A 23,212-nucleotide genomic window follows, 5' to 3' on the forward strand; every position below is an offset into this window, starting at 1 on the left:
TCGTTAAATACTTTAACTGAATGGCGAGTTATCCCATTATTGAGAAATTAAACCCAATGCACGAGATCCTGCAGGACGTGGGCCGCAAGTTATTTATCAGAGGGTGAGTCGGGTTACCAGAGCTGAATTACCTAAATATATATGCGAACAGTAAACTTTTGAACTGGTTTTAAATGAATCTACGAAATAAAGTCTACGGTTCCGGAGGAAGTATGACAAGTCTTATACAGAGATTCAGGAGTTCGCCCTTCACATCTATTATTACAATATCGTGAATTATCGAACACCTGATTTTCATCAAGACTAGTCCCGACACTTCAGGAATTTCTTGCGGCCTGACTATAATTACATAATTATTGGTTACTTTTCTACTGATATTTGGTGCCTGAAAAATATCCATCTCGTAATCGATTTGAAGAATTCTTTTCTGACTAATTGGACTCTCAGGAATACAAAAAAGACATCAAAAAGAGCGTAAGACCAAGAGCAGAGGATTTATGGACGGAATCTTACGTTTTTTCGCTATAACGCTTGATACGTTGCTCGCAGCGTATTCCACGAAGTTCACCTATAAGCTCTATGAGTAGCTGTTCGAGATATAAGAAAATAATCTAATGCATTCTCATTATTCTAGAATCGTCATACATGTACTGCATTGAAACGAGCATTGAAATGAATCAAGTATTGATATGATTTTTATTTTCGTTAATTGTTCAGAAAAAAGGCGCTGGACACACCGCAATATTTTCAGTACGGACTATGCGGTAATAAACGTACGAAAAGGTATCTCAATTAGGCACGAGTGCACGATTCTCGATTACTGAGAATGAATTATATTATTTTTTTACCTCGAAAAAATTCTATCGTTTTCGATTTCTTTCTCATTTTTTTATTTTCACCATTTGTTCATACTTCCGATTAACAATCCTATTTTTTTTCAATTCCTAGGATGAAAACGCTACTGAGAATTACTGACTCAACTACGTAGCTCAGACTCGCGGCCTTTTGCCGTTCCATCGGTACCAATTTTCATGAGCGTCTTTTTGGCGCCGATGGTGTAGCGCTGCTGCATCAATTTGACCCGTGAAAATCCAGCCATTTACATGGTGAAAATTCAATCTCAATGGGCTAAATATCAAGTTACCATAGCAACATGCTTTTATTGATCAAATTTCCTAGATAGTATGAGAGTTTTATTCAGCTCGTCACATAGAACGGCTCGCAAGTCAACATCTTAATAAAGGCTTACACGATGGACGGCTGCTTCTCTTTTAACGACATCAAGTCCTTACAACAACTCATTGCACCCCCCACAAACAATGACTCCGATTCAGAAGACGATTTACCACAAGCTGGTGCTCGGAAATTGGGTAATTAGGGTGAATTTTAATTGTCACAAGAGCTTATAGATACGATTTCGAACCGTTGATATATCCTGCATGGAATTCCGAAACAGCTAATCGGTGCACAGTATCAATTTTAACGTACTCTAGAATACATTTTTTGCACCGACATTGCAAGATTTTTTCATCAATCATCTGACCATGGGCTGTTTATCGATAGAAGATACGGTAAAAAGGGTCTTACGGTAAAAAGGGAATTCGATCCGCCCGATGAGAAGATAAAACTGCGGAACAATAAAAATAACTACGGATTTACAGGGCCCGGAGATATTGGTAAAAGAGAATCGGGGAACCTCGAACATAGTGGGCCTCATGCCGCGCTAAAGGGGGAAGGTGATAATATCTGGCATTCCTCAGAAGTTGCCGCAGCCCCAGCTGCCGCTGAAATTTTCGATCCTCGCGAAGTTCCAGAGTACGAAATGAAGTTCAAGCAGGCTGTATCCACGGAAGACGTTTTTCTCGGGGTAAGTGTCTCGCAACAAAATAAGATAGAGTTCATTCCATGATTTTGGTATTGGTGTATAAGGGGGTGATCTTGGAATATGATCTGTACAACGTTATACTCCCTCCACTGTTATCGGTGCATACGGACCACCAGTAATATCTTATTTCAGACAGCTATTTGTTTACATGGAGTTCAATCCCCTTATAGTCTTCATGCTATATGGGGTTGCGCTGGACGATCAACCTTTATTTCTATCACGTCAAGTTGTTAAAACGTAAAATATGCGGGAAAAAGAACTTTTTTTTCAACATGACTCAGTTAGCGTGGTATATTTTCGGCCGCTAAACAGCATTTTTTAATCTGTTGGATCACATAACACGTAATTCTAGAATTTTATCGAAGAAGTAATAACGAATCTATTTATCTTTCAGATGAACGGCAAGACTCCGGGAACGGCTTCTTGTGAATGGTTAACGGTCATCGTCAAACTACCCGGCGAACCGCGAGAAAAGGTAGAATTGAGCGTCGAATCAGAGCTCATTGACATCCGGAGCCCAAGGTGAAAGACAGGGCTGATTCCTCAATAAGACTTCAATATGCGTGCATGAACTAATTGTGCGCATAAAATGAACAAATCTATTCATGAAACGTGAAATTAAAATATGAACATTCGTTCAACTTCGTTTGCTCTTTTCTTTCAAGGTATCGTCTACATTTGCCAACTCCGCATACGACTGATCCGCACAATTCTACCGCCAAATGGCACACCGACTCGTCGACTCTAGAAATAACTCTAAAACTGACCAGAGAAATGGACCTAATCAATTTCTAGAGCCTACGAATATCTCAAGAAATAATCATTTCTGTTTATGATATGTGTATATAGTTATGTGTAATTATAATAACGCTACAATATTACGAAATAAATTAATTTCGATGTAAATTATTTACTCGAATAAAATACATACTCGGGGTTTTGTCGAACTTGGTGATACAAAGTCTACAATTTTTCTAGCTTAGGATTATATCCGTATGAAATGGCCATATATAAAAGATGGTCCACAGTAGTTTCTCATGTACTTTACTGTATTGAACTATACTGCAGGCCATTTCATACCTATGGCCATCTCACCCGGAATTACCCTATATGAACAATCACTTTTCTCTTCAGTCACGTTTTCAAGCAGTGTGGAGTATAGGGACAGTTCTAATAACAACGAAATAATTTTCCATTCGTTAAGTTTATCATAATTTTATACATGCATAAAGGCATTTGCGCGTGTACAGCTGAAATTCTTATTTTCCAAACAAATTGTGGAGATTCTAAGCAAACTTTCCGATTTGTTTTTTTGTTTCATATCATTAGATATACCCACACACAGACCCACACACACATGCACACACATGCAAGTGAATCTTGCACGATCTACACTTACGTAGTAATATTATTACACTGGTGATCTGATGTTAAAAACCTACAGAAGACATCAATTTTGAAACCCAAAGTACGGGCGTAGCTTTAGAAAGATAGGTTTCCGTTAAATTATACGAATATAATGGAACAGAAGACTATACAAGAGATTAAACCTTTGGTTGGTGTTGAGTTGCTAGAGAATGACATATACATTGAAAAACTAATTTCATAACGAAATACGAGACGATAAGCATCTACCTTTCTGCTGTTAAATGATATGTTTGGATATTTCGAATCCCAATTAGTTTTTCTTATAATTAATCTGGCTGTAATCCCTTCCGATTTTCATATCGCGGGCAAAGCATGTCTCTCACTTTCTTTCAATTCCGGATGCCATACGTCAACTATCAGCACCAGCCTAGTAAAAGTTCCATTGTGCCAAACTTCGTGTTCGAAACTGTCATCGAAGATCATTACGCTCCCCTCTCGCCAGGTCCTGTAACAAATATGAAACTTCTTTACATTGTTTTCGAACCGGATTCTTGACTCATTTTAGCGCTTTTCGAACACTCGTATTCAGGACTCAGGACACATTATTACCTCGTCTCGTTTCCAACCCTTATAAATGTCCCCTCGGTCCCCGAAAGACCCAGATGAGCTCTCAAGCGGCAATTTGTAGGCCCACAATGAGGCCAAACATGTGTTCCAGGGTACATAACAGAGAACTTTATTTGTCCTCTGCGACAACCTGCCGCTGCAGGGAATCCTTCGATCAAAGAACAAGTTCGCGGCGTCTTAGTACAGTGGGCTGATATTTGGCGACCTGAAATACGGAAGTATTTTGATAAATGGAAGTCAACCTCAACCAAATACCTTTATTTATTCGAAATCGATACTTTGGGTGTCCATTTTGATAGAATTCGTGTCAGAAAGATTCAAATTTTTTTACTAATTCACTCGGAACCCCAACTTCTGACTGTTTGTCAGTTTTTCTGAAAATGCATTAGTCTGAATGGACTATATTTAATTTTAAAAGGCCTGTCTCGTCGGATTCTTTGCGGTATCCCGATTCTTTACGAAATAACTAACGCTTCCCAGCTTGCACTGAGTTTTATGTACTTTCGTATTAGCGTAATTGACTTAAAACACCTTGCTGAGAGCCCAGTTCGCGACACCATATTGCTTACCCACACCCCCGTTTTTGTTCCCATTGTCTGAGATTCTGTGCCAGAGATCTGGTCAAACTCGAGGATGAAAAGATTAGCTGATCGCCCAGCGCGACACCATATTGGATTCGTTCAGTCATCACCGCTTGGTTTAATCCTCGTCTACGTAAAAATACCTAATATGTAATGTATTTGGTTTGAACCTACCTCTAACATATAATTCGAATTGCTGCCATTTGCCTTTGTCTCTCAAATTTTCAGCTTCGTTTTTAAAATGTCCATTTTTGCCCAGTGCTCCTAATCCTTCAGCTCTGATAATCTGCCAATTATTTTCAAGAGTGACAAAAAACTCTTTGTAACCAGTTTCCTCCAGCGTCCACCAAGGACGAGCCGTCAAATGATTGACATTGTAAAGAGATCGCTGACTGACAGACAGGAACAGTCCGTTTTTTGCACCACTTCGGTAAATCTGGAATTAAGAAATATTAAAGAATTTTCAAACGGAATAATATTTTAAAAAGTGGTAAATACAGTAAAACAAAAAAAAAAGAAAAAAATCAAAGGATCAACAAACAATAAAATACAGAATAATTTAATCAACGAATTAAACATAAGAATCGCTCTCTGTTCTCCTGTTACAATAGCAGATTTTAGTTCGAATAAGAAATATATTTCTCCATATCTCTTCGTGGGCTGTTTTTCTTCAAAGTGCTTGCGACTAACCTTCTGGGCTTCTTCGGTTCTGCCTAATCTGACTAGAGCGTCGCCAAGATGGAAGAAAAATCTACCATCGATGGTACCCTCATCGCCAGTCTCTATACCAGCTTTCAGGTACATAATAGCATCGACCATATTTCCGTCCCCAGTTTTTAAAATAAAACCATAATGTACCAAAGCAAACCCGTCGTTTGGCCACCGGCCCAGTGTTTCTTGCAAAACTTTTCTAGCTTCCGATAATCTAATTAATTAAATTCAACTATAATTAGGAAATAATGTTGATGTATTCAATTTATCTCTTTTTTTATAACCCAGTAATTTTATACCAAAAACCAAGATAAAGTTGCATAAAAATTTTTTGGACATATTATTCGAGTAGATTCCTGAAAACATAGCAAAACGTCCTTAATGGTCTTTGAAATTGTCACTTTTCGACTCGATAGAATTGAGGAAGAAATCAGTTTTCAATTTGTAATATAATGAAAGTTTGATTCAAATTCAAAGAAGTTTACGAATCTATAAACCGTATTTTTTACATGTATTTGTAAATACTTATTTGCACATATCGTCAAGGTTCCGTAAAAATATTCTCCATCAATCTGTCAGGAATATTGGATTTATGATTTTGCAATATAGCTTGGCTACTATTGCAGAACCATGTATAAAGATCATCAATTATTGTAACGGAGAAGAAAAGCTGCAAATTGATGAGATAAAAGTGAACAAAAAATCCTGTTTGTACAAATCATTTAAAGATATTTATAACAGAATATCTACCAAACTTGGCAAATGCTCCTATTACGATTCAGCCGTAATTGTAATAAAACTAAGAGAATGAAACGACCTACAATGGAATATTTTTTTATTTCATACTTATTCTGTATGAGGTAAGTGACGGCCAACTGATTCCTCAAGCGGGGTTCGTCGGAGAATCTTGATATCAAATTCTTGTGGACTTTTTCAGCTCCACTGTATTGCCCTGAAACAAAATCGCATCGCTGCTTTTTGAACACCAGTAAAATCTATTATATGTAGAACCCTTTATATTAATTTATGCGAAACAGAGCTCTCTGATTAATAGTTGTTTGCCTTTGTTGCTTTCAATCAAACAATTGTTTCAAGTATTAACTGATTAATCGGCTCTTTCAAATAATCGTTTTTTCTATAACTCGATTACTCAGCCCTATTTAATTAATCAATCATTTTCTCAGTCAATCCATTAATCGATTAATTGCAGGAATAATAAATTGAAGTCTACGATTAATCGATTAATCACACAATCTTAATAAGAAGTAAATTATTATCTAAACTTACCGCTGAACCTGAGTCTGTCGATGCATCGCTCTCCAACGATTCGGAAAAGTTTTGGTGGTACCCGAGTTCCCAATTCCAGAACTTTTTCATACGCAGCGATAGCTTTCCTCAGATATGTATTGTCCTTTTTTTCCTCTGCCAAGTTGTCCAGACTTCGAGCCAGCTCGTATCGCACTCTGGGTGAGGCAGGATGAATCGACACCAAGGTGGTGAAATACCCGAACCGTTTTTCTGCTGTCTTGGTGTGGAATTTTGGATGGGATATCGGAATTTGTGACGACGGGAATTCATAAGATGCGATTAGACAAATGAAAATATCCAGCAGGTCGTACATCGATGAGTTAATACAGCATTGACAAGTTTCGCATCGTGTATGTTAGGCGAAGCCAAACAAGATTATTGTGATTGAAGGGCTGCACAGTGAAAGTACCAGAGCCTTAATTCTTTTTTTTTTTACCGAAAGCCGGCTATGGGCTCAAGTATTTTCAATTTTCCACCCCGTGTTTTCTGTCTCCTAACCCGGGGTTAACAAAAAAAAAATTAGAATTCTGTTCATCCACGAGGTTTGCACGGCAAAAATACATTCACGTGTCATAAGTTCTTGAATTTAAGCTCGAAACAGTTTTATACGGAATTTCAAACACTGCAATGATTCTGTTTCAATAAATAAACTTATAGACGTTCGCATTTGAATCTAGGCATGAAATCTCATCACAGGACAGTCAAAATTAATATTTAAGGTGAAAATGGTATACAGATTTCGTTTATTACGGCATTTCACTCATCCGTCTGCTAATATGAGCAATTGTGACCGAAGAGAAGAGAGGCTTATTACATGAAACTACATATCACAGCTTCTTCATTATAGATCAAGGAAACAGCTCTCGAAGATTAAACAGAACCTATGATCCAGAGGCTTGATACTTTCTTGGTGAGTAAGCTTGTTTTACTTTTCTTTCCGCGATTCAACTTGATTCAACTAGTATAGTAAACCCTATTTTTTCGAAGCATTCGGTTCTGCGAACGTTTTTTCGCTCTCTGAAAATTTCAGTTTCATTTTGACAGAGAACTAGGCACTTTTATGGTACGGCCCTTCAATTATGGTTTCGAATTATTACGAACCAAGAATCGGACAATTTTTCAGTGAACCGGTGATGAGAACAAGGTTTTCAATCGAATTCAATAACAAGCACAAGAAATATGCATTCCGGTTCAATACCAGCACGGTTAGAAAGAAAAGGTTGTTTAAACCGTCGGATTATACATCAGTTCCAACGGAATCAACCCGAGATCCAACAGAAATATTTCTAATTCCAACGGAAATGTGTTAAGCAATTTCACTGTTGTGTATACAAGGGGTTATTCAAACTATCTAGAACGCGAAAAGGATGGGTCATGATTAAAATACACTAACAAACTTGTGAGTTATATTGAGAATAGCTATAAACAAAAATTGAAATTGCTACATTTTGTGCCCACAGTCTTCAAGTTGGTAAATGTGGGTGTAAAGAATGTGGGCATAAAATTTCTCCAATTTCAATGATGCGGAACTTCAAAAATAATAAAAGTAATATCACACACTCACACATTTCACACATATTATGTGCAGAAGAACATGCACAATGAATGATTAATATGTTGCAGTCACATCGACAGCATTTTTAATATCAAGCTAGTCAAACAATTCATTCCAAGATTGTTTGGGTCAATTAAAAGTTACGAGTTCATTTAAATCAATGAAACAATCGTTATATTAGTGAAAGAAAAAGAAACTCTAGAGTTGGTATATTGATAAGTGATAAGTGAATGAAAATAAACACAAATAAGTGACTATCTTCAAGGTAACGTGGATAGAGTGGAAAGCGTTAAATGAGTGATAAAGTTAGTTTGAGAAACCCTAGAGACATGATGATCATACTTGTGAATTATTCAGAAGTTCTACCACTATTATAATTAGAGGCTGTTGTGCTTTTTTCAGATATGCTGTCCCATATTGTGACAAAAGTTTCAAGATGTCGGCGAAATGTCAATTAGCGTATCAAAAAAGTTTTTTTGATATTCCACAGGAAATTCGTCAAAGTTTCATCGTATACCAAAGCTTTTGACAAAAAGTTCGTTTCTTGAATCAATGGTAATGACAAGTATAAAAAGAAACTTGTAAACTGATGAAACTTTATAGAAATATTAGGGGTACTTTTGAGATGAACAGAGTTGATTGTTTCAATCAAAAGTTGAAGAAAAAATAAGAAAATCCGTTTAAAAAAATCACCGCGATGTTGTTTGCGACAATGAGCATGAATATGTGATAAAAATGAATATAAGCAAACTGGAGTAACACACGTTAAGATATCCATATTTTGAGAAGAGGCTTTTTAATTAGGACCATAAATATTATTGAGCTCTGGTACTTTTGATCCCATTACCATGTTTTGGAGCTCATTTTGTCCATTACAGAGATCTCCAAAGATCACCTAAAGTTAAAAAGCAAAATATTCGTCTTTACATTGGATTGTTATATTATAGATTTGCATAATTACGTTGCAACAGACGTTCGTCAAAAATTAAATTTTCACGTTATACCTACACTATGATGTAATTTTTTTGAAAGTTTTTCAAACAATTCGTAAGAATCTGAGCACTAAGCAAAATGAGCTAAAAACTTTAGAATCGTATCAAAAACACCAGAGTTCAAGCCACTTCTCAAATTATTCATATATTAGCTTGTGTTATTCGAGTTTGCTTCGATTCATTTCGATAACATAGTACGAATGTTGGTTTATTTGTGCTCACTATCATTAGCACAGATAATACTGCTGAAGATTTTTTGAACGGTGTTTTCTTTTTTCTTAAATTTTGATTTAGACAACAGCGGTCATCCATTAATTACGTCACAAGACGTGACGGGGGGGGGGGGGGGGTCATAAGCTTCGTGACGTCACATCTAATCTAAAATATTAATACAACTGAATATGGTCACAGGCGAAATGATTGTTACATAAGTATGTTATTTTGGAGTTTAAAATTGTTTATACTCTATCGACACGCGTAACTTCATCCAACAAATCGCGGACCGACTCATCGGTCATTTTTTAATATTCATATATCGTAATACCGATAACGCCTTCGTTCGACGTTTACTTTAGTTCTTGGATGGTATTTTTTTTTCTTTCTTTAGTTCTGTTATTTATTTTTCATTAAAAATAAACAAATTATATAAGACTCTGTTTGATAAACAACGATGACGGTTCTCTACGGTTGGATGAAGAAGATGTTGACACTACCAATTTTCCGATCGCCATTCAAAAACATAACGAAGCGAGTGCTATGTCAGTAATGGATATTGTAAAGGAAGCGTTTGAAGGTCTATGGATACAGGATAACTAATTTTTTTTAAGCCAAAAACAATATAAGGATAACTCATTTTTTTCTACTGATTTTGAATACCTTTCTATCGTCTAAGAACGTACAAATTGTTACTTTATTTGAAAATATTCAAAAATACTAATAACGTTAAAAGTGTTGTTTTGAACAAGTTCTAAATTAATAATTACTACATGAGTGACGTCACGTCAGGAGGGGGGGGGGTCAGAAACCATGAAATTTGTGTGACGTAATTTATGGATGGCCCCGTATGGTCAAAATTCTTATCGCATTTTCTAAAATCACAGGTTTGTGATTCAGAGATAAAATCTCACGGACAATTTCTATTAACGTTCGAAAATACGTAAAAATTATGCGAGAATAACTTGTTTTGGCTTTCATACAAACCTCGCCTTGAACTATGTCAAGTTCTTCACGAATAAGCGCATCTTCCGAGTTTGTAATATCGTGATGTTCGTAGTCTCTAGCACCGCCTGGATTTGTTGCAGGTTTTTCTCGAGACGAAACAGGTCGAGATTCCGATTTGCGTTCAGCAGAGGAGGTCGTTGGGGCTGCCCGAATCGGCTTTATTCCTACACAAAACATTGTTTTATTCACTTAAAAAAGTGGATCAAAATAATTTTCATTACATGATTTCTTGGGTAAAAATGTTCGAGCTAGGTTCTGTTACAACGTGCAAAGAGACGTGAAAATTGAACAAGTCTAAGAGAATCACAACTCACGGCTTTTGTGAAACAATATTTCATATCTAACGCTACGAGAGTTGTAAATTACAGAGAAAATAACATATTTTACCCCTTTTATATTGAAAAAGGAGAATAGTATGAAATTGTAAGGAAAAAGAAAAACGGAATACTCGCATGAAAAATTCTCCAAGTTCTCCAGTTCTTTTTTTTTTTTTCTCAAGACAAGTTCTGAATATGGTGAGTTACGTCATGAAACAATATATTTTGCGATAAATAATCATTGTAGAATGTGTCAGGATTGTTTTGACTAGACAGAATGGCCTTCATTTAAAGATTAAGTTGACATTGGAGTGAACTAACTTTATTATTCATAATTCGATACGTTTGAGAAATAAATATTCAGTCAGTAGGTTGAAAAATACGATTTTTAAATTCTGGCACTTTCGATGAGTATAACATCTCAAGAATATTCTTTGAAAATTTTATGCACGACCGAATAAGATTGATAAGATTTATGGAAAACCGAAATCGGTGTTTAAAATATTTTGAAAACTGCTGCATCAATTCACTTCGAATTTTTCAGACTCATTGAAGAAGAAAAAAAAAAAAAATCTAATCCTTAAACGAAAGATTTTTTTCTCGTCGCGTGGTTTTTTCTTTGTTCACTAAAACGAATAATTTTGGCATCGAAAATTGAAACTTGAACTTGGACCGTCCACCACTTTGTCTGAAATAAATATTTCGAAAAATTGATCATTCGAAGACTGCTTAGTATACAGTATTGAATAAATCTTTCTCATTTTTTGACTTTAGGTGATCCGAATCCGAGTAGCAGTAATACATTACCGAACATCTTTTTCGGAGGGCCTGCAGGAGAATGGTGATGTCATTATTATTTACGAAAATTATTTATTGAAAAAATGATGTAAACTTGATTTAAATATATGTTTTTAAATACACGAACATTTCTTGGTATATGACTTGTAGTTTTTGAATAAAAAATGATTTCCAATAACCTCGTACTTTTCACCCTCCTGACCGAGCATGACCCCTTAAAGTTCAAACGAATCAATTTTGATCCATCATTTACGTTTCCAGCCTTGTATATCTTCGTCATCTTCGTTGTCATCCTCGTCCTCATTCTCTTCTTCATCTTCTTCTTCCTCATCTTCGTCCTCTTCACTGTCTGGCGGTGTGCGAAGTTTCCCATATTTGGCTTCCAGCTTGGCTACTAGATCGCTGTCATCGATACCATCCTCTTCTTCTTCCTCTTCGTTTTCTTCCTCTTCCTCCTCATCTTCCTCCTCCTCCACTTCTTCCTCTTCGTCATCTTCTGTAACCGATATTCGCTCACCGTCTGAGGTGTCAAATGCCTCTTCATCTCTTCCGTCATCCGCTCGCTTCGTTGTTTGAATCAATCGCTCTTCGTCGTCAGTTTCAAGCTTTTTATACTTGCTCCTCAGGCTCTCATAATTCTCCGCCTTAATCACCTCGTATTCTTTACCTTCTTCCGGATCGAGTGTCGGAATTATCTGCTGGGGCCGCGGCGGAGGAACAATTGTGTTCCGCCTTGACAAATCTGGCGTTTCTCTACCTTCGATCACCCCTCGCGACGCGTTGTTTTCGTCTATGAAAGAAATGATGGCGGGAAGTAAGTTGCTCAAAATGTATTGCCGATGAGAATGTTATTTCACCAAGTTACAGTCAGTTTCACACCGTGCGTTCTGAAGCTGAACGAGTATACTTTAAAACATAAAAAAGTTAAAGGTTTTTTTGAACAATTGTACAAAATCCCATGCAATTACTTATATATTTGCAGCATGTCCCAATTTCTTAATTTTAAATTCGTGAGAGTAAAGAAATAACGGATTTCAATTGTGCCGAATTGATACTAAGTGAAATTCTGCCTCATCTCGAATTCTGCTGCAATAAAACAGTACTCGCAAAGGTGAAAAGTACATTTTCTACAACCGTGTAGTCAGATTTTAGCCAATTGAACGACACCTCGTATTTTGAAAAATAATTATACCCACTTACCTTATGACAGAAAATCTCGAAAGAATTTGAAAAATATGTGTGCACTTGATTGTGTGACGATAACACGATAAACAACGAGTTTACACTTGTTTGCTGGTCGTGAATTGGACAACGATAGTTAGTCATCGGTTAACAATGCTCTAGCATACAGCATGCCAATATTAAAACTGTTTACTCAAGCGCACTAAACAATCAAGCAACGCCTTTGCGAAATTACGACGTAAAAATTGTATGTGTATTGCAATTATACACGTGAAATATTAGACGAACGTAATTTCCTGACGAAAATTATATTCAGAAACTTTCATAAATTTCTATAAATTTACTCAAAAGCTTGAATTTACAGCAGTCAATTTCCGACAGCTTCTAAAAAATCATAATAATTTCTATGAATTTCATAAAAAATGTCTCAATTTATATGCAAGAAATAAGAATGATAGATTTATTGAGAAACCTCGATATTTATTGAGTTCTTTCCAGAAAGTTTCCAGAATTTCTTAAAATCCCTTAGAAATTATCCGAATAATTCAAGCTCTTTCGGAAATCATGTATAGAGTATTTCTCAGAATTGTCCAAAAACGTAGTACATTTCTGAAAAATTTCTTTGAATGTTTTTCACCCAGGTTTATAAACCGGATCACAGATTATGAGTAAAATCTACGATTAGGTAAGACACAGTGTGACAGATGTTAGGTGCGCAAGAGATAGTATTGTCGGATCTTTACCATTATTCCATCGTCTAACGAGAACGAAATGCGCTGCCACAACTAGTGCAACGCCAACTCCAAACTTGACTGCCACTGGAACCACCATACTTTATTTCTCACCATTTTGCATAATCATTATCCATGTAATGCTCGTTATTCGAGCACCAAAGACTCAACAACAGGGGGACAATATACAGGTAAATCACGTAAAACCACATTGGTTAAAAACGCAGACCATTCGTTATCTTGTATCATAGCTTTGGAGTTTGACCAAATAAATTAAACCATGGGTAAAGAATTGGAACGTGGAGAATGCTCAAAGTGCCTATGCATAACGTTACAGTATACAAAATGTCCCGAATCTTCTATATTGCACGTATCAACGAAGCTGTGATGCAACAATTATATGCTATTCAACCATTCCGGACATAAATTTTTCTTCACCCCTCATTAATATGAAATTGAAAATCAGTGGTTTTTAAGGTCGCTGATTACCACTCTGAGTTCTAAATTTTGGGACTTAAGATACGCCATCTTCCAATATGATGCCCAATCAGTTCTTGGTCTGACCCGCTAAGTATTTTCACAAAATAATTGTGCGAGTAGCTTCCAGTCAGCACCTAGTTAGACATAATTGCCCAGCTAGCACCCACTGAACTAACTTGTTGTAACAGGGCCAACCCAAACAATTTCCACACTCTTTGGGCCTTCCATTTAAATTTTTTTAAGTTAGATCGAGCCTGTAACAGAGTACTCACAAACCTCCGCGTACAAAAGTTTGATCCAAATCGAGTAATTTCGCGGATTTTCCACCACTATATCAGATATGCCATTTTAAATTCCTAAAGTTTGAGTTCAGACACGTAACCAGCGACCTTGAAATCGTAGATTTTCAAATTTTGAATCAATGAGAAGTGTAAAATAATGCATGTCTCAATAGCATAGCTTCGTCAATACGCGTAATTGAGAAATTTCACCTAACTTTACTATCCTCATTTTTCATGCACAATATCTCTGGGGTCTTAACACCGAGAGTGTCTCAGGAAATTTGAAAACCCAACTGCGCATGTGTCGAATCACGTGATTTCATTAGTAGATTCTACTTATTCGAGTCGAGTATTTCATCTACTCGTTAAGTAGACCAACTCAGTTACAGCCAAAGAGACTATTTATAAAAATTCGCAGGCAACTCAAGTTTACACTGCGTTGAAAATTCAGGATAGCCAAAATATGACGGGTCGGTATTCAAGTCAAAATAATCTTAAGAAAGCTTGCCTAACAGACATAAAACACACTTGGGTATTGGAATATGCGCGAATTACGGGACACCCTGCACAGGTAAAAAGATGATTGATTATCATGGGAGTGTTACCCCACCAGAAGATGAGATTACAAATAAAGCAATTGCTTACCACTGCTAGATTCTTCCTCGACTTCTTCAACCACTGGTTCAATCTCCAGCTCGTTCGGAATTTCTTCTGGTTCTTCGTCGTCTACCTGATGAAATGATTTGTTTGCCATAAATTTGAGGAACATATTTGGACGGATCGCTTATGCTAATGAGTAGCTATTTTTAGAGACGTTAATCGGCGATGGTAAGACGTTGACAACGGGATAGAATACTTTTCTTAAGTATTATCCAGGAAATTACAAGTGTGACTAAAATGATACTCACTTCTTCCAAAGGTTCAGCACTGTCTTCGTCAATTTCGTTAACTCCCGGTATTCCTAAGAATTCGGAAGACACATCGTCATCGTCTGTTTTATCATCGTCGCCATTAAACTTTCCTTCCGTTGCATCAACGCCTTCTATGCTGGTAGCAAGTTCATTGTCAGAATCATTTATTAAGTCGTCTTCTTTGCTCTCTATCGGCTGAAGTTCTTCTCCACTTGTATTTTCCTCTACTTCTTCCAATGCTGCGTTTTCATCATTTCCATCATCGTCATCGTCATCCTCACCGTCATCGTCATTTTCACTATCCGCTTGCTGAAAGTTTTCTTCGCTATAGTTGTTTTCCACTTCTTTACTGTCCTCTTGCTCTGTTATTAAACAAATATTGAATGATAATTAGTTGGCAGTGAATAGTTACTGATAAAAATACATTGTCTTATCTTTGTTGTTAGTGCTCGGCTAGTCATTTGTTGATTGTCGACAGTACTTTACAGTTATTCTAGATAATGATAGTTTGAACACGTTTGAGGAGCCGCCCGACAAAACTGTCCAAGACCTATTTTTATCAATAATTGTTTTCTTGGTTGATATACTTTGAAATTTCGCATGTTTTCCTGATGATAGTGCATACCTTGGAAAAATTTGGAAGTCGGTCATCATCAAGATTCGCATGGAAAAAAAGTCATCATGCCTCTAACGGACCGTTATATATTACGCCCGTTAAATATTTAACGGATGTTCATGAATTCAGGGGTTATGCTGTTATGACATGCATTGATCTTTAATAATTTATATCTTTTGAATGATAAAAAAAAGATAACTGATTACGAATTCTGCTGACACTTTTTGGCATATTTCTTCGGCCCAGAATATGGAGCTTCTGAAGTGTAATTTCATCTAATGGGCCTTCTTTGCTTAGAATTAGTTTACAATAGATCAGTTCGTGAAAAATTCGCAGTTACTTCACTATTTCTCCAAAATAATATTTACACTTGAATTTATGAGATCCGATTACTGAAACCTCATCAGAGGGTGATGAAAATTAATATTCAAGGCAGTAATACTCCACATGTTCTTTTTATCAAGACATTTCACTTCTCAACCTGCTAATATAATCAATTTTACTCACCATTTTCCTCAGAGAGATTTTTGTTCTTACGTTCAATGGAAGCTTGCTCTTCTTCGCTTTCACCTGGCTCTTGATAAGAATCTAATTCTTGTTCATCGTCGTCTCCCTCAGTTTCGTTGTTCCCATTAGACACATCCTCGCCTGTGTCTTCTTCCTTACTCTCTCCAGGAGCTTCGTTCTCTTGGGGATCTGCCTCATCCGAAGCTTCCTCACTCGCTTCATCTGTTGGCTCTGGGTCATTGTGACTGTTGTCTTTAGTAACAGGTTTTGGCTTGTCATGTGAAACTTGGACGTCATCAATCCAGCCATCGAACACAGTTGCCCATCGCGATTCAGTGATTGGCGTATCGACTAAAAGGTGGAAATTTCGTCTGAGGTGTCGCTCTTTGGTTTTTTTAACCGATCACAAAATGTGACAAGTCAGTCCAAAGTAGGGCTGTACAATTAATCAATTGAATGTAGACTTTGAATAATGTTTTTTTCAATGAATTGATTAATTGATTAATTTTAAAAACGGTTGATTGAAAAGGCCAATTAGTCGATTAATTACAAAAGATTAATTGGTAAACCCCAATTGATCGATGAATCAAGAATGCTTGATTATTCGAAACATCAGGAATGTTGATTAACCAAGTAATTGGAAAAACGATTAATTCATTGATTAGAAACAACAATTACTCGTAGTCTTCGAGTAATTGATATTGAAGTCTACAAGTAATTGATTAATCAAACAGCCCTAATCCAAAGAGTTGAGGTATAAGAATCCTAATTCCAACAGAAAATAATTTCGATAATGATGCTTTTGGATGAATAGAGTTGCCTTGCCGCATTAGAAAACTTCAATATTGGGCCACCGACATTCAGGAGAACATCATACTTACGAGGTGGCAAAAAAAATTTTTAACTCACCATCAGCAGCTCCTCTGTGCTCGATTAGAATAACACCGATTAATCCAACGAGAATGGCGAGCAGTGAGAAAAATATTATCCTGGCGCACCAGTGCCCTCCAGTTCCCCCCTCTTTATGCACGTGGATTGTTAAGTTTTCTGCAGTTGGATCTGCGGATGGACTCACAAGATTCGGTGGGGGAGTTCCGATGTCATCTTCTTCTAGAACACCAATGGTTTTTTCTTAAATTAATGATAAATTTCATAAAGGGAAATACGTTCGATTTGATTTAGGGTCAAATTTTTACAAAACCAGTGGAAGAATTTCATCGCTGGATATTTCAAGTATTTGAATAAAATATCAGAATCGTTGAGTTTGTAACAGTAACATAATAGAACTTCGTTCAAAAAACGTTGTTGGGAAACATCAAATTTGTCAGAAATGCAGTGAACCTCAAATAAGGACTTCGATAAGGCACAATATACTAATTTTGCAGCTGCAAAAATTGCAAACCGATTTAAAGGTGGTGAAATATCGTTTTTTTTTTTTTGGCAACGTTTTGAGTTACGAAAAATCAAACTCAAATGTATAATAGCCTGTGAATTATTTTATATATTGTATGTAAATCAAATGCATATGAATAGTTTGTAAGGTTAATGTTATGGAATATTAAAAAAATAGTGTTTTAGCGCAGGAATTATCACAGATGTGAAAAAGCTGTAATCAGCGCAATTCTACATGCACTGCCGACTAGTAATATTTGAAACAAAGTTTCATTCTATCTGACAACAATGCCAAAAAATATATTCCTGTAATTAAATTATCACTTATTGTAGGGATACATTTCATGGCCTTATTCTCCCATAAGAGAAGAAAGTTTTATGATATTTTTGTTCAGCTGACTGCAGCATTTCCAGATCAATGCTGCATAGTGTTTGATAGCAGTCAAAAATGGTGAGATTTTACTCGGTTGGTAAGGACTGACTATACAGCATCCTCTTAAAGTTGAAACATGTGGTCTTTTTTTTTTTTTTTGCTAATCAAAAATAAAATGTGCCAACGTTAAGGTACACCAGAGGGTACACCGTTTCTAATTGCACTACACAATGAAAACAAGGAATAAAGAATAAAAAAACCTGAACACAAGCCTTCGTGTCAATATCAAAAACTGCAAATTGCCAATTCAAAATAGAGAACAAGTGAAAACATGTGTATAAAAATGAGATTGATGAAATAAAAAAGTAATAATGATTACAATTTTGAAAAATTTATACAGAGTTTAAATATAATATACGAACGAATGCTTTTGAAATAGATGATACACTTTGATCTATTTTGGTAAAGATAGAAAGGCAGCAAGCTAGTTGGACCAGGGAATTCTGACACTATAGTTAAAATATCTAAAATAGATGGAAAAGCCTTACTGATTTCTGAATAGTACTTCCTTATTACTTGAGAGACTAGAAAAATCAGCACTTATCTCAACTTCAGGATCACTTTTCCACAAGGAAGAGAATTACTTCGAATTTTGCTTGATCTAATAGTTTTCTAAAGAATGATAAACGAACAGAGCAATATGTAATATTTGTCAATAATTTCACCATTTATTATTCCAAATGGTTGATCAGGCTTCATTTATTCTTCAAAAATATATCATTGGAACTCAGAATTAGTAGCGAATTGAGTTATCGATCGAGTTTCAGTTTATTGAAGCCTCGAACAGACATTGAAGGAAAATTCTGTCTCCAGTTATTCCAGTAATCTGAATCACAGTTAATCTTGTCAAACATTGATTTGTGTAGCAAATATTTGACATCTCTTCATTACTCGCTCTTGATAATTTTTACAACGCAATGACCGAAAATTTTTCCCTTTGCCAGGCAGGAAAATAAATTTTAGTCTAACTTGCTGGCTCCTTTTCTCCGTTTATAGAGAAAATGTCCCATGATATTTCTTTCTACTCCAATTTGCTAAAATGAACTTTGCTATCTTGTCTGAACAGGATTTTCAACTTGACAATATTTGGAGGGTCGCTCGCTCGATCCATAAAAATTAATACAGACAGATCAGGAGCTTCATCAATCTCCGGGAAGGTTTTTAAGGTTATGTGCAGCTGAGATCAGAATTTCTCATGAATTAAATTTAATTGAGAGATGTGTGATAAATTTGCAAAGAATTATTTTATACAGAATGACAGTAGTCAAAATCATAAAAAGCAAGGGGCAAAGGCTGTAAGCTGATAAAATGAGTTTTAATAAACTATAACCATGAGTACTTTACCTTTTTTACGTCTCTTATCTTTCCGACGCCTGGGCTGAACATCCCCTGACATAACTTCAGCCAAATTTATTTAACGCTCAATCGATCTGAATCTGTGTTATGTTTAAATTTGACACTTTTCAAACTTGTCTCAATTCTAAATATCTCCACTGATGAATTCAACAAGGTGAAATTGGTCGGGAAATCACGGGATTGGATCAACGGATTGAAGAATAAAGAGAAAAGGAAAGAGATGGAATTATTACAAAACTATTTTCGTTCGCTCAAGATTAGATGTTGGTACTTCAGTCGGTTATCGACTAAGTTTGCTTACCTTTTAAGCAATAAACAACCTGGATCGAGACTTAAGGGGATGTAGGTGTCCCAATTTCACCTACCGAGCACAATTCAATTACAGCATCTCTACAATAAAAATCGTAACGGTTCGGTTACAGTATTACAGTAAATCTTAGTGATAATCTTTTTTTTAGAAACTTTCAGAAGATACCAAGAATTAACTCAGAATGTGATTTCTGACGGTTTCTTAATAATTATCAAAAAATCTGACAAACTCTGTTAATTTATAAGAATGTTATAGATGTACCTCAATTTTGATGCAGATTGATCGAAAAACCTCAAAATTTATCCGCAATTCCAGAAAAGTTTTCGTATCTCCAGTTTTATTGAAAATATTTTTTGACCAATGCGTCCAAATTTTCCTAGCTGCACTTCAGCAAAATTAATTTCAACCATTTCTTAATAAGTTACAACTTCTCTCAAAAGTCTGAACCAGTTTTCCATAATACTATATCGTCAGAAAACACCCAGAAGTACCAGAGCACAGTTTATAACATATTTGTGATGCAAAACGATCTTCTGAAAAATTGAATTTCTCTCAGAAATTCGTCCGATTTTTACATCTAACTCGACTTGACCAGAAATCATCAGAAGGGATGAAACTCGAAGTTTCTCAGAAAATGTTATCTATATCTATCTATACTAATATTATAAAGAGGAAGGATTTGATGTTTTGTTTGTTTATTTGTTTGTTTGAAATGAATAGGCTCCGAAACTACTGGACCGATTTAAAAAATTCTTTCACCGTTGGCAAGCTACACTATTCCCGAGTGACATAGGCTATGTTTCATTTTCAAAAAAATTAGGGATGCTTACTAAAACTTGAATAATCTAACCCTGGTTGTAAAAAAATAAACAAAAAACTTCCTTCAATCGCGTGCGCTGCGAAAACTATTAATGATAGAACAAAATGATGTATTACAATTTTTCAGGACAACTCACTGTAAACATTGTGTATTTTCTTTTATTATATTATTATATGCTCGTGCGAAACCGGGATGGGCTGCTAGTAAAGAATAAAATTCCGAAAAAATATGAGTCTTGTAGCAAGTCTTTAAAATTTCTTAAAATCCTTTTAACGTCATCAGAATAGTTCAAACTTTTCCAGAAATAATACAAATCATTTCTCACAAATGTCTGGCAGCATAGAACATTTGAAGAAATTAAAGAGAAAAATTTTCACTCAGAAATTGATAATAACAACCATAATAACCATAATCGTGATGGTATAATACAACAACAATGATATAAATAATACCGTTAATAAGTCGAATTATTCTGTTTGTTTATGCAAATGATGGAAAACATGCATTACACTTTATTATAATGCATGATATGCTGACTGAAACTATAGGATATAATTATGATTGTAATTCACATTAATAATTACAAAACACGATATTTTATTTTCAATTTTTATACTGCCAAAAGCTTTTAAATGTATGGTTTTGCAATATTTTTTTGTACTAACTCCCTGATATTAGTTTTTCAGCTACAGATAAGAACTTTAAACTTGTTTGTGTATGCAGAAACAGTTCTATAAATCGATCAGAATTTCCGATACATCATAATAATTTTATATAAAACTTCGATGAATGAATTTTAACCAGATGATTCCAATATCTTGTTAAACACAAAATTTCAACACCACTAAAAATGCACACAAATGATTGTTATATGGGAAAAAATTGGTAAAAGTATTATATCCGTTCTGGCATTCAAAAAATATTATCAACAGTTGTGACTCACAAATCGATTCAATTAAAAATAATTACATGTTATTTGGTTTGATTTCAAATGTCGAAGTTAATATTTTTATGAAAAAGAAGTTTATTTCAGTACAAAAAAGTTGTATGAAAAAAGTGAAAGAAACAAAAAAAAGAAAAATTTGTCCCACAGATTGGCAAAAGCCTTTTTATACATATAATATGATATATATTGAGAAATGTATTGATTGTCTGTTGCGATGAGAAAAAAAAAAGGAAAAAAAAAACAACACAGATTCTGAATATTAAAAAAAAGTGAAATGTTAACTCGCGTAAATGTTTTTATCATATAGACTTATGTTATACGTATTGAATATTCGTCTTATTGAGAGAACTTCCGTTAATTTCAAGTTCGTATATAAATATTCGTTAAAATAAACGCAATAAAATGTTGGGCTGAACAATGATTGTACAACTATCTATAGCGAAAATTTTCAATTTCGTTAAAAAATATTTAAATATATAATATATATAATAGTCACCTGGCGCAATTAGGTATATTAATTTCAATGGGCCTGAGAGAGAATTGTAGAATAATATCCGATCGAGGTTGAATTTTTACCATTCATCCAAGGAAGGAAATTTACAAGCGGTTAAATTTTCTGACTTACATCTGCTCTTGCACATAGTTACAAGCTATGAGTCGTTGAGAACTAGTTATTCCACATCCGGGATAAAATTCTCCCCGATAGGGTGTATTTTAAAAACAAATATTCCTATTATTCATTTTCTAGACAAGTCACAAGTCAAGATTTCAATCAAAATATCAATATTAAAAAATGACTAAGAAATCTAACGCTCATTAACTTTGATAATTTGATACAACACCTTAAGGATAAATCGGTGGCCATACCATCTGAAATGAATCATTAGGATATGAAAAAAAAAAACTTTCAAGAAATCTCTAGCAATGTCACTTGTGGCAATAATAATGAACACAAATGGAACAATGTTGCTTATTTTGTGGCAGAAACGAATCTGAGCAAATTCAAGAAATCTCAAATTATAGTAGACTTATAATACACGGATATAACAACTGACAAACATCTGTCGTAACATACTTACACAAATCTATTCCTATTCAGTCTAAAGAAAACTGTTTATGCATATTTTTTCAGACAATCTTTGGAGATCTGTATGATGAACGAAATGAGCCCAAAAACGATAGAATGGAACCAAAAACATCTGCAGAGTTTAATCAGTTTGAGCGTTCTCATTATAAAAACTTTTCTTCAATTGTTCATATGTTAAATTTTGATATTCGAATTTATCAACATTCATGTCTAGCACATGATAGAGATGTTTCTTCATTCGTATTCACCATCATTGTCCCAAGTAACATTAATAGACATCTTTTGAATGGTTTTTTTCTTTTTGCCTGAACTTTTGATTGAGACGATCTGGCCGATTTAGCTTTAACTATGCCGCTCAAATTGTGAGTTCGACACCCAACTTGGAGGTAAATTACACCTCAAACGTGGAACAAACAGCCCTGAATGTAATAATAATAATAATAGTAATAGTAATAATGTATGAAGGGGAACTCAGATCATTTACACGCGCAACTTAAAATACAGACACTTACAGTATTTATAAATTCAAAATCATCGTTGAAATTTGAGAAACAACAGTTATTAGGGTACAGATTAAGATTCGTATATTATTACTTAGCTCGTATTTATCAATGGAATTTACCCATGGAGTAATGTAAACATAATCGGAATCTTTTCATTCGAGATAATGAAATGAAGAGATTGTTTCGAAAGAAAAAATTCCAATATTTGGCGAACACTATCATTACATGTTTGACTGTACGTTTTGAGAACTATAAAATGAATTCAAATGTATTTTCGCCAATGTAGTTCGCGTA

At 35.1% G+C, this 23,212-nt stretch overlaps 2 protein-coding genes across 2 annotated transcripts in view; one reads left to right on the top strand and one right to left on the bottom strand.

Moving 5' to 3' along the window:
• Positions 1-15: 15 nt before the first annotated feature.
• On the top strand, positions 16-2,813 carry LOC107223953 (dynein axonemal assembly factor 6). Its single transcript, XM_015663826.2, has 5 exons — positions 16-103; positions 949-1,370; positions 1,662-1,867; positions 2,280-2,407; positions 2,551-2,813. Exons 2-5 carry the CDS (start codon positions 1,253-1,255, stop codon positions 2,678-2,680), a joined length of 582 nt encoding a protein of 193 aa, XP_015519312.1. The 5' UTR covers positions 16-103; positions 949-1,252; the 3' UTR covers positions 2,681-2,813.
• A 260-nt stretch (positions 2,814-3,073) lies between these two features.
• LOC107223968 overlaps positions 3,074-23,212 on the bottom strand; it is a 32,468-nt gene continuing 12,329 nt past the window's right edge. Inside the window, exons 17-29 of the mRNA XM_015663855.2 lie at positions 16,981-17,178; positions 16,072-16,422; positions 14,946-15,310; positions 14,683-14,767; positions 13,289-13,363; positions 11,617-12,153; positions 10,228-10,412; positions 6,460-6,697; positions 6,019-6,124; positions 5,152-5,386; positions 4,636-4,897; positions 3,863-4,085; positions 3,074-3,758 (exon numbers count right to left, since the gene is read on the bottom strand). Of these exons, the coding sequence (XP_015519341.2) occupies positions 3,608-3,758; positions 3,863-4,085; positions 4,636-4,897; positions 5,152-5,386; positions 6,019-6,124; positions 6,460-6,697; positions 10,228-10,412; positions 11,617-12,153; positions 13,289-13,363; positions 14,683-14,767; positions 14,946-15,310; positions 16,072-16,422; positions 16,981-17,178 (3,011 nt within the window). The 3' untranslated portion in view covers positions 3,074-3,607. The remainder of the gene's footprint in view (positions 3,759-3,862; positions 4,086-4,635; positions 4,898-5,151; positions 5,387-6,018; positions 6,125-6,459; positions 6,698-10,227; positions 10,413-11,616; positions 12,154-13,288; positions 13,364-14,682; positions 14,768-14,945; positions 15,311-16,071; positions 16,423-16,980; positions 17,179-23,212) is intronic.

This window comes from Neodiprion lecontei, chromosome 2 (assembly GCF_021901455.1).
Source record: "Neodiprion lecontei isolate iyNeoLeco1 chromosome 2, iyNeoLeco1.1, whole genome shotgun sequence".
Lineage (NCBI taxonomy): Eukaryota > Metazoa > Arthropoda > Insecta > Hymenoptera > Diprionidae > Neodiprion > Neodiprion lecontei.